Source organism: Bubalus bubalis, chromosome 15 (assembly GCF_019923935.1).
Source record: "Bubalus bubalis isolate 160015118507 breed Murrah chromosome 15, NDDB_SH_1, whole genome shotgun sequence".
Lineage (NCBI taxonomy): Eukaryota > Metazoa > Chordata > Mammalia > Artiodactyla > Bovidae > Bubalus > Bubalus bubalis.
This window is the reverse complement of record NC_059171.1, coordinates 56205112-56223129: the sequence shown is the minus strand read 5'-3', so window position 1 is coordinate 56223129 and position 18018 is coordinate 56205112. Positions and strand designations below refer to the sequence as shown.

The 18018-nt window shown below is 40.6% G+C and overlaps 1 protein-coding gene across 2 annotated transcripts in view; it reads right to left on the bottom strand.

The window, feature by feature from the left end:
• CA8 (carbonic anhydrase 8) overlaps positions 1-18018 on the bottom strand; it is an 85443-nt gene that overhangs the window by 3851 nt on the left and 63574 nt on the right. The window contains exon 8 of one of the 2 annotated variants that reach the window (XM_025265364.3): positions 14568-14747. In XM_025265364.3, the coding sequence (XP_025121149.1) occupies positions 14613-14747 (135 nt within the window). In that variant the 3' untranslated portion in view covers positions 14568-14612. The remainder of the gene's footprint in view (positions 1-14567; positions 14748-18018) is intronic. The other variant, XM_006047760.4, reaches the window with a different exon arrangement.

Here is an 18018-nt window from a genome sequence, read left to right as displayed (position 1 = left end):
ACAGGGTCGCAAAGAGTCGGACAACACTGAAGTAACTTAGCAAACACGGAAATATTATTCAGAGCTGAACTACCAGTGTTAATATATCATTCATTTTCCTTTCTTGCACAACTTTTTGTTTTCTCTGGAATGAATCGTTATCTCAAGCTTTCCTCACCTGAGTACTCAATCCCAAATTGTCTACAATTGTCTGACTCTTCTCTCAAGAAGTTAAGACATATCATGCAGTCTATCAACTCTGTATTTCTGGAGGAAGCTCTTCTAGAACCTTCTTGCCTGCTAATATCCAGACTCACACCCTCCACGCTGGCCACCTCACTTCACCATCACTCTGGGGATCTCCTTTGCCTTTCTCCTTTGTCGGATCTCCTGTTTCCTGGATCCCACATCTGTTTCCTTGGATTACTTTGGTCAAGCACATCTGCTGTTTGAGTAGAGGTCTTCCTGCCAGGGTACTGACGGATGAGTAGGGGAGGAGGTGCACAGTAAAGATGTTACTTAATCCCCCTGTCTTCAGAAAGGTTTCCCAACCCTCAATCGAGCCTAAGTGCTCTAAGAGAGGAACTCTCCCTTCATCACAGCATAAGGACTTCCAGGGATTCACCACAGATTAGGAGGGCTCCTAGAGATGTAACTGCTTCTCCAACAGCTATTAACAAGTCCACATGATTTGAGCCTCCTTCAACTTCTAGACACATCTGTTGCCACCAATTCCTGGGACTTTGAGCAATACCGTCATGTAAACAGCCTTGTTCCTTGTGTGTGATAAATCCATTCCCGCACAACCACCTGCTTCCAAAATACCGTTCCTGCCATCTCTTCTTTTGTTTTCTCTATTCTTGTAAGTTTTGACACTTAAAAAAAAAAAAAAAACTCTTTCCTGTTATTTTAACACACTTCATGGCAGAAACAACTAAAAGCCTTTCTATTTAATGGATTAGCATGATTTGATACATAAGCTCCTTTTTATGCATTTATATATTTTCTGCTGCTGCTGCTAAGTCACTTCAGTCGTGTCCGACTCGGTGTGACCCCATAGACGGCAGCCCAACAGGCTCCCCCGTCCCTGGGATTCTCCAGGCAAGAACACTGGAGTGGGTTGCCATTTCCTTCTCCAATGCATGAAGTGAAAAGTGAAAGTGAAGTCGCTCAGTTGTGTCCGACTCTTCACGACCCCATGGACTGCAGCCTACCAGGCTCCTCCATCCATGGGATTTTCCAGGCAAGAGTACTGGAGTGGGGTGCCATCGCCTTCTCCATGTATATTTTCTAAACTTTCTCTAATAATTCTATCATTTGGTAATCAGAACATAAATTTACTTGCAGGGAAGGAAAGGTGACACAGATGTACAGAATGGACTTGTGGACACAGTGAGGAAGGGAGAGAGTGGGACAAATGGAGAAAATAGCATCAATATATATACACTATCATGTGTAAAGTGGATAGCTGGTGAGAAGTTGCTATGAAACACAGGGAGCTCAGCTCTGTGCTCTGTGATCACCTAGAGAGCTGGGATGGGGGGAGGAGAGGGAGGCTCAACTGGAGGGGGATATATATATAATTATGGCTGATTCATGTTGTTGTATGGCAGAAACCAAGACAATATTGTAAAAAAATTTTAATTTACCTGGTATAATAATCTAAAGAAATGACATTTGGAATATACAAAGGTGATCAGGCTGACTTTCTCCCTCCTTAGGACTTCTTCCAAATACTCATTTATCTATATATAAATAATAAGAAAGTTTAACTATAAAAGGAAATTTTCTATTACCCAATGATCATTGTTCATAATGAGACCTTGAAGTAAGGCCATAATATTAAGAAGTCTTCTAAATCATCAGCTATTTCAATATAATTATAACAGATGCTATCTTTCATGTGACTATTTCTGAACCTTAAATTATCTTCTATGAAGACACCCTAGGGAATGAGCGCAAATCAAATTACCATTGAAGAACTTCCTGAAAAGCTCTCAAAAATAAAAAAGCACATGTGCACACATATCCTTCTTAGAAGTTGCAGAGTTGCTTGGCTGACCTTTGTTCCAGGGAGTTTGGTTCAGCCAATTGATAACTCACTGCCGTGTCCCTCTTTAAGTAAGATAATTCAGTAAAAAATCTCCAAAAGCAGAGTCTTTATACTACAATAAAAAATATTAAAGAATTTTTTTAAAAGAAAGAATGAGACTCAGAGATATTAGTAACTTTGTCAAGGTCACACAGCTAACTGGTGGTGGAGTCAGAATGGAACCCAAGCCATCCATCCACCGCTGTGCCACCGCGGGCCTCCACATTCAACCCAGTGCTCGTCACTGAGAGGAAGGTTTGAGAGACGCTTGTTGCTTCATTCTTTTGTGTATTATTTGAATTTTCTGCCGCAAACATGTATTCTATTTAGAGACACAGGGACAAAGAACAGAAAGAAAATCAAAGAGTGGCTCTTGCCACAGAAATTTCAATAGGTAAATGGAGATGAACACATTTCAAGATAGTGAGGAGTAAAAAAGGAGATGAGAAAGGGGTGAAAAGCATAAAGTGACTGATTTTTAAAAGGGCAAAAACACCTTGAATCCATGATGCAAGCATAAATTAGCCTAACACTTAGGGGATACTTGGGCTTCCCAGGTGGCACTATTGGTAAAGAATCCGCTTGTCAATTCAGGAGACACAAGAGACGTGGGTTCAGTCCTTGGGTTGGGAAGATTCCCTGGAGAAGAGAATGGCAACCCACTCCAGTATTCTTGCCTGGGAAATCCCATGGACAGAGGAGCCTGGCTGCCTACAGTCCATGGGGTCACAAACAGTCAGACACGACTGAGTGACTGAGCACCAACTGGGGATATTAGCAATGTGATACCAAAAATGAAAGCTTGGGTGTCCTTTTTCCCTAGAAATCTCAATCCTAGGAACCTATCTAAAGAGATAAGGAAGGACTTCCCTGGTGATCCAGTGGTTAAGACTCTACCTTCTAATGCATAGAGCACAGGTTCAATCCCTGGTCGAGAAGCTAAGATCTCACATGCTTTGTGGTGCAGCTAATAAATAAATTAATAAATTTTTTTAAAAGAGAGATAAGGAGGCAAAGATATGCAAGGATTATCTGCCCTTTGTTATTTGAAATGTGCAGTGAAAAGAGCTCAGGGTTTGCAGTGAAACCTACCTGGGTGTAAACCTTGGGTTTGCAGTGTACTGTCTGTGACCTGAGCAAGTTACTCAACCCCTCTGACTTAGGGTCTTTATTTCTAAAATGGAAATAAAAGAACATGACTCATGAGATCAATGTGAGGATTAAATGAGATAAAATATAGCCCAGGGTCTGAAACACAAAACAGCGTTCGTTCTTTCCTGTCATCGCTCACTAGAATGTGTCACTTAGAATGAAGGTGTAGGGTTTCTCTGGTGGTTCATGGTAAAGAATCTGCCTGCCAGTGCAGGGGACATGGGTTCCATCCCTGGTCCAGGAAGGTCCCACGTGCTGCCGAGTGACTCAGCCTGCGGGCCACAAGTACTAAGCCTGTGCTCCCTAAGTACTCCCTAAGTACTCCCTAAGTACTCCCTAAGACTGGGAGCCACAACTACTGACACCCACACACCTGGAGACCGTGCTCCGCAACAAGAGCAGCTGCCGCAAGAAGCCTGTAAACTGCAACAAAGACCCAGCACAGTCAGAATAAAATTATAAACACATTTTTAAACTTTAACCAAAACTCAAGAACACATCAGGTTGCTTTGTATATCGCATACATGTTGTTATTGTTTAACTGCTAAGTCATATCCAACTCTTCTGCACCAAAGGATCATAAAGCACTAAACTTAGCTTTTAAAGTTCTTCCCAAGCCAATCTACCTTATGCTATTTTGACACTTTCTCAATCTCAATTAGCACTCAACTCATTAACAAAACTGTTTTATACACAACAGTGAGTCACATTTTTATTCCTTCTTCCCTAAACCCAAGTGTGTTGTAAGGGTGATTGAGTATCTAATTACTTCTTAATTGAATGCACATATTACACATTTTTCACTAGGTTCAAGTTTAATGCTTTCAGTCCAGAAATCAAAGTCAATGAAATTAAGTTGAATTGGGATTTGAGCAACTATTTTAAGGAGAAGGTTTGTATTATGTCTAATTATAAGTAAATGTGGATTTTAGCATTATTTCCTATGGAAATATTTCAGGTCCAGAAATGTGCCATAAATGACTAATTTAGATGATTAATAACACTGTTATTCTTATTTATAATCTTTTATTCCTCATTACAGTGATTTTATTGCTGGGACCCACTAAATATAATTATTATTGAAATAAAAGATACCATTAGAGAACCATTGGTTGTACCCTGACTAAAATTAGAATCAACATTCATTCATGTTTGTGAAAAATTACATGAGTTTCTCTGTACCATAAAGGTTACTGGAAATCTCACATGCTGCTAACACAAGAAAAACATAAATCTTGGAATACATTCATCAAAAATATTCATTTATGGTAAACCATACAAAATATTACTATCAAAATGGTGCTCCAATTCAGTTCATACTTTACCAGGAGACTATTTCTTGAGTTTTTTTGTTTTTATTTTTCCTTTTGCATTATGCAGGAGTTAAAATAAAAAACCTCTGAAGTAGTTATCTCATACAATGAAGGTTTGTTTGCTTGTTCCTAGATATGGAAATCAACCATCTGTAATAATTTAGCTGAAGGCCTCTTCGGGCAGAAGACTAGATTAAATAACTTTCTGAGACCCAATTCAACTCCATGCTTCTAAGATGTCTTTGAAAATATATTCTACAGACAAGCCCTCAAATCTTATGAGTTTCTAACCACTAAAAGTATAAGAATTCAGAAATTGCGCAGGCATTTAAAGAAGCAATGTAATAGAAAATTTAGTTTTTTTCAGTCAATAAGCCGTGTCTAACTGTTTGCGACCCCACAGACTTCCCTGTCTGTCACCATCTCCCAGAGTTTATTCAAACTCATGTCCAATGAGTCTGTGATGCCATCCAAGCATCTCATATTCTGTCATTCCCTTGTCCTCCTGCCTTCAATCTTTCCCAGCATCAGTGTCTTTTCCAAAGAGTTGGCTCTTTGCATTAGGTGACCAAAGTACTGGAGCTTCAGCTTCAGCATCAGTTCTTCCAATAAATATTCAGGGTTGATTTCCTTTAGGATTGACTGGTTTGGTCTCCTTGCAATCCAAGGGACTCTCAAGAGTCTTCTCCAGAGCCACAGTTCAAAATCATCAATTGTTCAGCACTCAGCTTGCTTTATGGTCCAACTCTCACATCTGTAAATGACTACTGGAAAAATCACAGCTTTTGACTATACAGACATAATAGAAAATAGACTCATCCAAAACCAACATGGCTTTATTGTTTTAACAATTAATTTATTCTGAGAATGGTATTGCTGTGCTTAATCGCTCAGTCGTGTCCGACTCTTTGGACCTCATGGACTGTAGCCCATCAGGATCCTCTGTCCATGGGGATTCTCCAGGCAAGAATACTACAGTAAGTTGCCATGCCCTCCTCCAGGAGATCTTCCCAACCCAGGGATCAAACCCAGATCTCCCGCATTGCAGGTGGATTCTTAACCATCTGAGCCACCAGGGAAGCCCATTAATACTGGAGTGGGTAGCCTATCCCTTCTCCAGGGGATCTTCCCCACCCAGGGATTGAACCAGGGTCTCCTGCAATGCAGACGGTTTCTTTATCAGCTTAGTTACCAGGGAAGCCTGAGAATGATATTACATAGTGTCAAATCTCTTGATAGGAGAAACCTCCATATTATCCAACAAATATTTCAGATTCTGTATAAGATATCGGGCATTGTCTAGACTATTTTAGCATTGTATGCTACCAAAACTAGTTTTAACTGGCATGTTTGTTTAATTAAAACTGAAGGATCAGAATGATCAGAGTGGCCATTATAAAAAGACTACAAGCAGTAAATAAGGGAAGAGTGTGAAGAAAAAGGTACCCTCCTGCACTGTATGTGGGAATGTAAATTGGTACAGCCACTATGGAGAATATACAAAGGTTCCTTAAAAGACTAAAAATAGAGTTACCATCAGTTAAGTTCAGTTCAGTTCGGTCGCTCGGTCATGTCCAACTCTTTGTGACACCATGAACCGCAGCACGCCAGGCCTCCCTGTCCATCACCAACTCCGGGAGTCTACCCAAACCCATGTCCAACGAGTCAGTGATGCCATCCAACCATCTCATCCTCTGTCATTCCCTTCTCCTCCTGCCTTCGATCTTTCCCAGCATCACAGTCTTTTCAAATGAGTCAGCTCTTCACATCAGGTGGCCAAAATATTGGAGTTTCAGCTTCAACATCAGTCCTTCCAATGAACACTCAAGACTGATCTCCTTTTGGATGAGTCTATTTTCTATTATGTCTGTATAGTCAAAAGCTGTGATTTTTCCAGTAGTCATTTACAGATGTGAGAGTTGGACCATAAAGCAAGCTGAGTGCTGACTCAAGTCCTAAAGATTGGACTGGTTGGATCTCCTTGCAGTCCAAGGGACTCTTAAGAGTCTTCTCCAACACCACAGTTCAAAAGCATCAATTCTTCGGCACTCAGCTTTCTTAATATTCCAACTCTCACATCCATACATGACCACTGGAAAAACCATAGCCTTGACTAGACAGATCTTTGTTGGCAAAGTAATGTCTCTGCTTTTTAATATGCTATCTAGGTTGGTCATAACTTTCCTTCCAAGGACTAAGCGTCTTTTAATTTCATGGCTGCAATCACCATCTGCAGTGATTTGGGAGCCCAAAAAAATAAAGTCAGCCACTGTTTCCCCACCTATTTCCCATGAAGTGATGAGACCAGATGCCATGATCTTTGTTTTCAGAATGTTGAGCTTTAAGCCAACTTTTTCACTCTCCTCTTTCACTTTCATCAAGAGGCTTTTGAGTTCTTCTTCACTTTCAGCCATAAGGGTGGTGTCATCTGCATATCTGAGGTTATTGATATTTCTCCCGGCAATCTTGATTCCAGCTTGTGCTTCCTCCAGCCCAGTGTTTCTCATGATGTACTCTGCATATAAGTTAAATAAGCAGGGTGACAATATACAGCCTTGACATACTCCTTTTCCTATTTGGAACCAGTCTGTTGTTCTATGTCCAGTTCTAACTGTTGCTTCCTGACCTGCATGTAGGTTTCTCAAGAGGCAGGTCAGGTGGTCTGGTATTCCCATCTCTTAAAGAATTTTCCACAGTTTATTGTGATCCACACAGTCAAAGGTTTTGGCATAGTCAATAAAGCAGAAATAGATGTTTTTCTGGAACTCTCTTGCTTTTTCCATGATCCAGTGGATGTTGGCAATTTGATCTCTGGTTCCTCTGCCTTTTCTAAATCCAGCTTTAACATCTGGAAGTTCACGGTTCACATATTGCTGAAGCCTGGCTTGGAGAATTTTAAGCATTACTTTACTAGCCTGTAAGATGAGTGCAATTGTGTGGTAGTTCGAACCTTCTCTGGCATTGCCTTTAGGACTGGAATGAAAACTGACCTTTTCCAGTCCTGTGGCCGCTGCTGAGTTTTCCATATGAGTTACCATATGACCCAGCAATCCCACTCTTGGGCATACACTGAGAGATAGCTCAAAAAGATACATACATATATAATTTAAAAAGATGCATCTACCCCAGTTTTCACTGCCACACTATTTACAATAGCCATGATGTGGATGCATTCTAAATGTCCATCAACAGAGGAATGGAAAAGAAGATGTATTACATATACACAATGGAATAATACTCGGCCATAAAAAGAATGAAATAATGTCATTTGCAGCAATATGGATGGACCATGAGAAAACTGGAAGAAAGGCTAGTCTGCAAATCATGATCATGGCACTTCTCTGGTGGGCCAGTGACTAAGACTCCATGCTCCCAATGCAGGGGGCCTGGGTTGCATCCCTGGCCAGGGGACTAGATCCCACATGCTCCAACTAAAAGAGATCCCATGTGCTGCAACTAATCCCTGGTGCAGTCAAATAAATAAATAAAAATCAATATTTTTTGAAAAACACACAAAAGTAACCAAGTGGATTTGAATAGAAACAAAAGAATTTTTTTTTAAAAAAGGAAGATCATAAATTCAATCTTTTATATACTGAGTCTGAAACTCAGTATATAGGTCTTTGGCACATGCAGAAGAAAAGTCATGCAAACAGCTGGGCATCCAATTCCAGAGCTTAACAGGGAGGCCTGGTGCAGGCATATAAATGAGTGTTATCTGCATTCGGGGGTAACAGAGGCTGAGGGTGTAGGTGATTCACCTACAAAGAGAGGAGGCCCGCTAGGCTGAACCATGAGGACTCCAACAGCAAGTGCCCTCTGGCAAGGTCCCTTTATGTGCTGGGTTTTCATAGTTCCTGGGTTATGACAAACATGCTTTCCTAAGTTTCAACAGAGGGGACGACAAAAGATGAGATGTTTGGATGGCATCACCAATTCAATGGACATGAATTTGAGCAAGTTCCAGGAGATGGCGAGGGACAGGGAAACCTGGCGTGCTGCAGTCCATGGGGTTGCAAAGAGTCAGACATGACTGAGCGACTGAATAACAACAAAGTATCTATGAACTTCATCATGGAAAAGAAGAGCTGGGAAGAACTGACAGTGGAAAATGAAATGAATGCTTCTTTGTGAATAATCTGTTCTTAATAAGCCCCAAACTGGAAAAACAAAATTTTAAAATTGTTTTGAGGAAATACCGATAATGAGCATCCATGAGGAAAGAGACACAGTACAACATGTTTAGGTGAGATGAACCTGGTCTCGGTATCTTTCTTATGGAAAATATATGAAGTTTAAAATAACAAAATCTACTATACTTAAGGTATCCTAACATATTAATGTTCAACATAAAAGCTGACCCATGACTGCAAAATGTTTTCTTTTCTTCCTCCCAAATACAATTTTGTTTAAATTCAAGTGAAGGGGGAGGGATAAATCATTTCAGCAATCTTACCCTCAATAAATTATTAACATTTCAATACACACAAAAAAAGAGACAGATATGGAAGTAAGGATTATTTTCCTTCTTTGGTCATCTTGAAGAAACGTCTATACAGTTTTGATATTTTTCCTTCTTGGGTTAATAACAACTTTTATATCATACAATAAACACATAATAGATAGGCTGAGTACCCTTGGTATTTTGGCCTTTTCTTGAAATCATTTTGAAGTCCTTTAGGAAATTCATTCATTTTTGGACAATTTTATATGATATAGTAAATAGAAAACAGCTATATCCATCGAGCTCTCATTTCTCACCCTAATGCTGTATATCATATTAAATTATTCGAGTGAGTCAAGTCCAAGTTCTATTGACTAAAAATATGGCTCTGAGATTTCCATTTATCCTGGAAGGATAATAGCTTTTGCCTACTTGGTCATTCAGAGTTGTCATTATCCCTTCCCCACACAGCCCCTCCTTTTCCATAATGACTTGGCCTTTTCTAACCTCCAACTTTGTCAGGTTATAAAAGAAAACTGATAAGAAATTGATGCTAGCTATAGCATTTATTAAACTTAAGAAGACAATGTTATTAACTGCAAAAGTATACATGAGGAAGAATTCAGTATAGTCTGAATGTGACTTCGAAGACCCAGAAAAGGTCTCTGCCCAAATATGAGGGTAAGTTTGACACAAGAATCATTCAGAGATACGTACTTATCTTTTCTCTTCTTACTTTTTTCTTTTTTTCTAATCTATTTGGAGCACACTTATAGTTTCCCCTTAATTAGAGTTCTGTGGCATTGGTTTTTACAGAAAATAATTATAACTAACTATAGTTACTGTAAACATGTGTTCTGCTTAACAATTAAACTGAGTCACAGGGGAAATAGGCAAATTTTTAAACAGAATAGCTTTCTAATAATTGGCTAATATTTAATGAAATAAACAGGCAAGTAATTATTTCATTCAAAGGTTAATATGAATATTATGATAGAGCCTGAAGTCATGTTCAGACTGTACTGAACTTTTCCCCATGTGTACTTTTGCAATTTATAACATCGTCTTCTTAGATGTAATAAATGTCACAGGCATCAACACATACTATAATACTAACCTTCCAGTGAAATAATTACTTGCCTGTTGGTTCCATTAAATGAGTCAATTTTTAGAAAGCTATCCTGACTGTTCATATATTTGCCTGAATCCCCTGTGACTCAAATATTGTTAAACTGCACACATGTTTGCAGTAACTATAGCTAATCATAATTGTTTTCTGTAAAAACCAACGTCAAAAAATTCTAGATCATCTCCTTTCCCTCCCTTAAAAGGGGAAATGATAAGTGTGCTCCCAATAGATTAGAAAACAAAAAAATGGAAGAAGAAAAAAGTAAGTATTTCTGAAAGATCCCTGTGTCAAATTTACCCTCATATTTGGGCAGAGACCCTTTCTGGGTCTTTGAAGTCACATTATTATGCCAAGGGCAGCAAAGAAACTGGCCAGAAAGCTTGGTCTTATTTCTGATTTGTTGTTACTAAGGTTTGGTTCTCCTACACCCATAAAGTTCGATGGGTAAACTGGCTCCCAGAAATCTGAACTAGCCTTGTATCTGGATGAGTTATATGTGAACTCTTTAAACAAGTACAAAACCATAGTTCATACTTCTTAAATGGTAATATAAAAAGTCCCAGGTAATTCATGGGAATAATAAGTCTCGGTTATCAAAACCCTCCAGATGTCTAGACATGTCATGTAAAAATGAATGTCATTTTAAATCCCCAAACTAAAGTTATTTTAGTAAAGCACAGCTAAAATAAATCTGAATTATTTTGAACATTTTTTTAGAAAGCTATCAGAAAAAAAGTTTTTTTCCTTCTCAGTTCTAAGAGCTTAAATGAAACATTCATGCATTAAATTCAAAGTCTGACTGTCAAATCATTTCACTTTAATAAAATTTGAATTACCTGCCTTAGGGCATTATTAAATATCAAATAAAAAGCACACCTCCATAAGCCTGATTTCCCAATATAATTTTTATGTAGAAGTATGACTAGATTTGTATTACACATTTCAAGATAAAAGGATCAAAAATGTATTCATGAAAGGATACAATCAGAAGTGAACTTGTCTTTGAGAGAATTTCTGCACCATTCTTAGGAATCTGGGGGGAAAAAATGACCCCCTTTCGGGAATCTCAGCCACCAAGACAAGGATAGCAATCCATCCTCTCTCTTAAAATATCTATACTGTAATTAATTGAAAACTTTGAGAATTACACATTGCCTTCCTATTATACAATGAATACGAAACATATGTATCTGAAATATATGCAATCTCCTCATAAACATTTAAGGGTGTGTGTGTGTGTGTAAGACAGAGATAACATAGGGATGATTATTTAGATATTTAGAGAGGCAATTTGCATGGAGGGCAAGATATGGATCAAAAACTCAAGCCAATAATCTCATTTCATAAAAAGTGTCATTTATGGTTACTGATATTCACAGAAGAGTATACCAAACCTGCACTGGATAAATTCACAAACTCATGCTCACCAGCCTCACTGCCTCTCTGCCTGCCCTCCAAGAGAGTTCTGCCTCCCCCTCCCCCTACCCTCTGCTCCCAGCTTCTTCAGCTTCCCTCCCCGACTCCCAGCTCTTCCCCAATCCCCCTTAAACGGTAAAGCAAGTCACAAAACACTCTGACTGCATGGAAAGTGTCCATTCCCATAACAAAAGTCAGCCTCCACTTGTACTTAGAATTCCATTCCCTGGCAACTTTTCACAGACTTCACTGCTAGGATTAGCCCCTCGATAAACAGCATCTTCAGCCCTGTCCACCTACTGGCTCATTCCCCACCCCTCATATAGAAAGTTCCAGTATTTCTCTTGTTTTTTAAAAAAAAAAAAAAAAAAAAACCTTCATTTGGAACGAAACTGGGTCATCTGTAGAGATATGGACAGACCAAGACACGGTCATACAGAGTGAAGTCAGAAGGAGAAAAACAAATATATTAATGCATATATGTGGAATCTAGAACAAGCTTAATCTATTTGCAGGTCAGGAAAAGAGACGCAGACTTAGAGAATGAAGGTGTGGACACAGCAAGGAGAAAGGAGGCGGTGGGATGAAGTGAGAGAGCAGCGCTGACACATATGCCACTGCTGCTGCTGCTGCTGCTGCTGAATCACCTCAGTTGTGTCCGACTCTGTGTTACCCCATGGGCTGTAGCCCACAAGGCTTCTCTGTCCATGGCATTCTCCAGGAAAGAATACTGGAGTGGGTACATTCCACTCCATACTGAATACTGTATGTATGAGAATACTGGAGGAGTGCCTTGCTCCAGAGGATCTTCCCGACCCAGAGACTGAACCCGGGTCTCTTGCTACAGGTAGCTTCTTTACTGCTGAGCGGCCAGGGAAGCCCCACATATACACTACCATGAGTAAAACAGATAGCTAGGGGGAAGCTGCTTCATCACAAGGTATCGCCACCTCCTCCCTTCAAACTCCACTTCTGCCCACTGCAACCTACATCCCTCATCCTCCTGCTATCCTGAGGGCCCGAGTGTGGAGATGCTACCTGACCTCTGACCCTTAGTGCTTATGACAGAGGGCTCTGTCAGTCCGGCTGCCCGAGTCCAACTTCCACTTCCACTGCTCAGCAACTTTGGGCAGATGACCTAACTTCCAGTGCTTTGGTTAACTTGTCATAAAGCAACACATAAGGTTTTATGAACACGTGAGGTCATCCCCATGTATTATTAGAACATTATTTGTACACACACATGCAGACACACATAATCTATGCCCACAACTCCCATATTCTGTTCAGACCTCTTTTCTGATCTCCACTTTTGAAATTCCAGCTTCCTTCATGATGGGTCCACCCACTGTTGTGATTGACAAGCCACTCTCAGTCCTCTCTCTCTCTCCATCTCAGACAGAACCTCCTCCAGCTTCCCTATTGTCACTCTGCCTACAGTTTCTAAAGCCCCAAACCCCAGCTGTTATCATTGATAATTCCATCTCCTCTCACTCACATGCAACTTACCCCTAGATATCACTTTCAAGACTCTTTCACAAACATAAACCTCTCTCCATCCGCACTGTTCCTAGTCTGGTACCCAAGCCTCCATGCCTTGCACCTTAGTTACCCAATGGACTTCTAAAATACCTTTCTACTCCCCCAGGCTGGCCCACAGTAATCCAGTCCATTCATTCTCCAGCCACTGTGATCTACTGAGAATATACAGGGGTCAGGCCACTCCCCTGAGAACCCTTAGACGCCAACACATTGACAATGAGATAAAGACATCTAACTCGGCTGACAAGGCCCTTGAAGACAGGGCCCCACCTGACTCTCCCTTTCATTTCCACACCCCAGACTCAGGGGGCTTCTTTCAGGTATCTCAGCACACCAAAGTCTTACCATCTCCACAGAGAGGGGACCCTCAAGGATCTTTGCAAAGATATTCCCTCTAGCCAAAATCTCCTCCACTCCTTTACTGAATTTGTTACAATATTGCCTCTGTTTTACACTTTGTTATTTTGGCCATGGGGAATGTGGGATTTTAGCTCCCTGACCAGGATCGAATCCACACACTCTTCAGGAAGGTAAGTCTTAATCCCTGGACCACCAAGGAAGTCCCAGACTGTGAGCTCCTGGAGGCCAGAGATTTCAGTTCCTCTGTGACTCCCCCATCCACTGGAACACTGACATAGGGTGAGAAGACACACTCCCAACGGACCACTAAACAGAGCTCTGTGCTGACTCCTCGGAAACTGTTCCAATAGGCACTTTCCTCTCACGGGAAGCAGCGGTTTCATAGCAACACACTGACCTAGGCATGTGATCCTGGTCAATCTACAAAGTGAAGAAGTAACCCAGTACACAGGCATTTACATATATTTTATATTTTCCTTGTTTGTGATGTTTATTTTGTTAGCTCCTTAAGGGTAAGTAACACATACATTGAATCCAATATATTAAAATGTATAGATTATTAGAATATTCCATCAGTAAAGAAACATGCTGCATTTATATAATCACCAAGTGCTTCTTGATCTATCGAATAAAATCACTTACACAGGGTAAGTATTATCACTCTGGCCTGATCTACCCTCACTACCTACCCCAATAAGCAAGATGACCAATCTGCACTGGACAAGTGGCCAGCTTTGAGGCTCAACAACTCCCAGCCCCTTTCCTCATGCTCCCCATTCATCAGGAGATAACAGCTGCAGTTTCAAGCTACGACAACACAGCAAAGTACCAAAGAAGAAGTACTTGCGTATCATCGTTACCCTGCCTCAAGTGCCTTCCTTTATGAAAGCTGATATTAAAGCAAAACCTATCAATAGAATGAAAGGCTGCACTGCTGGAAAACATAAGAACGGTAGATTTTTCCCTGAAGGGTGTGAAATTTTTACAAACCACCTGACTTGTAATGAATGGGGCTTGAGAATGTGTCCTAAATTTCAATGAAGTGCATGCACATTGCAAAATTAACAGGTTCATCATGAGAGCTGCTTTCACGTGCAGGCTCAACTGTGTGCCTGTTTTCCTCATTTAATCCACACGTACCCAGATGAAGTACCCACACGTACTCTCAGCTCCTGTTTTCTTTGGCTACTGAAACGCAGCTCTAATGACTCTGTCACTGAGCGGCTGCGTGGGTCTAAAATTGTCTCCCAAAATCCCGTCACAGCCCTCCACGAGCTCTGCCCCCTTCACGTGTGTCCTCAGCCTTCGAAATTCTTCAATCTGAAAATAAAAGCAGAACAGATTAATTGTCGACCAGCCATGAGCAAGATGGGAATCTCATCGATAACTTAAAATATGCATAAATTACAAGCATTTAAAAAGAGAAAATTAGGCTTCAAAAAAGAGAAAAACTGAGTTCATTCTTCCAGAGCTAAGACATTAGACACAACCTCTACGAGAGGAAAGAAGACAACAGAAGCAGAGATAGGAAGGCCTCCAGATAAACCCAAACAACCGTCAAAACCTGCTGGATCTGTTCATGCAAAAATGATATACATCTCTCTCAAATAGCTCTTATGGGGACATTTCTAAGCAGTCCAGTGGTTAAAATTCGATACTTCCAATGCAGGGGTCACCGGTTCTATCTATGGTAGGGGAACTAAGATCCCCACATGCTGTTTGTTGTGGCCAAAAATAAAAAAGATAAAAATAAAAAGGAGATAATCTGTAATACCTAAAAAAAAAAAACTTCTATGTCTGCCGTAACATAATAAGAAAAAGTGAACAAATGAAGAAATGTTCTGAAATGCTTCCCAAGTATATCTCTATAATGAATCATGGTGTTACTGTATGCTAACTGATTATATGTTAAATATATTAGATGGAGGCTTTTTCATCAGACAACTCCCTTTGCTGCTTGTTGAGCCCTCCAAAGAGCAAAGAATGCCTCTGATTTTTCAAAAGTTTAAGCCCATCTTCTTCCTGTAGCAACAGTGATTTTCAAGTTTATCTCCCTTCTCAGGCAGCCTCCCCAGATCCCGTGGTTTCCAGTTACGCACTATTGGTTACCACAGTCCCAAGAGACCATTCCCATCAGCTCACTGCAGTCTCCCTCACTGGCCAAGTTGTACCTCCTGAGAACTCATAGTCTGCCAGACACCACCCACTGGAAGTGTTTGAGCGACAAGCAAACACATGAGGAGCTTTTGCCAAGCTCACTGCCATCTAGCAGTTGATTTGCCTTTGTCAAATCATCTGTTATTTCCTTTAAATGCCACATAAAATCACATGAGACATTCTTCATTCTTTACACAAAAGGAGAAACTGAGGTCAGACAGGTACAGATTCCAGATAATCTGGGTCTGACAATTCCAAGGCCACGTGCCCTCTTCCCAGTCCCACAGCCACCTCTTCAGAAATTCTAGTCATCAGTAGACCCTAGAGCCAGCATATAACCCAGGACATTAAGCAAATGTGGTGTGAATAGCACCAATCGACCAAAGCCTCACCATCTGTGACTCAGAGGCTTCTACCCACAAATGTTCACACAACACCAACACAGACTTAACCCAATCATGAGGGGGAATCCCACAAGATAGTAACTAATTCAGGGTTCCAATAAAAATCTAGAAACCCACAGACTTTAGAGTACCCATGGGACTCCTATAAAATTTCACTGGTGCATTCTCCTAAGAAGAGGTTCCCTGACTCCAGAAGAGTCAAATCTCACAAGATTCTAATTCAATCCACTCACATATGAATTGGAAATCAGAGCTGGGAAAAATTAAATGGCTTGCTAGATCAGAACCCAAGTTAGAAATTTGACTTCTAGTTTCCCTGGTGGCTCAGCAGTAAAGACTGCCTGCCAATGCAGGAGACACGGGTTCTATCCCTGGCCCGGGAAGATCCCACATGCCACAGAGCAACTAATCCCATGTGCCACAACTACCGAGCCTATGCGCTAAGGCTCGGAAACCGCAACTGCTGAAGCCAGCGCACCCCAGAGCCTGTGCTACGCAGCGAGAGAAGCCACCACAAGGAGAAGCCCTTGCACCGCAATGAAGAACGGCCCCTGCTTGCTCCAACTAGAGAAAAGCCTGCACAGCAATGGAGACCCAACACAGCCATGAATAAATAAATAGAATTATAAAAGGAAAGAAATTTGCCTTCTAAAGTTCTATCTTCCTATGTCTTCAAACACTGTTTGATTTCCCTAAATGGGTTAACCCTGATCCTATTAGGATTGTCCTGTTTTTTTAAAATAACATCTACATGCTGTTTTTATATAGAAGTGCCAGTCATATAAGCCATGAGATTTTTAATCTATATAATAGTTTCTCACTAGACCTTCTCACGGGTTTACAGGAGGGAATATGGCAGTACTCATAGTGCTTGTTGCACCTGAAAAATGTCTAGAGCCAAGTCTTCATGAGAATCCCTTATAATTATTTGTGAGGTGCATTTTTCTTAGTTTTCCCTGAGATGGAGTGAAAGGGAACCTTCTTAGTCAGAGGAGCCTATGATTTTTCAAAAAGAAGATGAAGGTCAAGGACAGACTGCATTCAAAGGCTGGTTCTTGTCCAGAACCAGTTCTTGTTCTCTGCTACCCAAGACCCAAACAACCCAACTGCTCTTCCTTTTCAAGCTCAGTTTCCACCTGTGAATAACAGAGATGAAGGTGGTAACAGTATTCCAGGGGTGATATGAGGTAAATAAGATCATTCATGAAAACACTCAGCACAGCTCCAAGCACACAGAGAATGTTCATAAATAACCACATGACTTCTGAAGTCCAAGCTTCTGCATTTGGAGATGATTATTTAGCTACAATTTTGTATGCAAAAAAAGAGACTAGAAATAATAAACCAGTTGACTGAGAAACAGAAGGTTCTCTTTCCTCCCAATCTCTGTGTGTGTGACCATATGTAAGAGCTGTGATCAGAACCTATAAACCCAGGACAGGGTCACCAATGAGCACTGTGGACTCAAAACTTGACTGCCTCGAGGTATTTCAAGAAATACTCCATTTCTTATTGACTCTGAAGCTTATTGCAAAGCTGAGTTAACTTTGTATTTACGTATTCCGAACTGAAACTAAATCTTTCAAGCCCCAGGCCTCAGCCTGAAATACCTTCTGTGAAAACGACTTCTTCGAGAAGAGATCTGAGTCAACAGCCGGCCAGTCTCCAATCATTGCCTTCTCAGAGAGAACTGCTTCACAAGAAATGTTTTTCTCTGATCAGAGTGATGCTTTGAAGACTTCAAACATCAACAAAGATAGGGGAAAAAACACATCTCTCTGAAATGCCAATTTTTCTGAAGTAACCACCCCTCAGAATCCTTTAGTCACTTCAAATGGTTTCGAGTGCGCACTCTGTTATTGCACAAAAATGAGACAGACTGAGAAAGAAGCAGAATAATATTCCAAGATAAAAGTCTTCAGCTAAATTCAAATGTCAGGGCCATACAGGGGCCATCATTATCAATCAGTACGTACGAGTTCATCGATTTTTAACGCTCCTCTACTTAAACATGGTATGTGTGTTCAGCC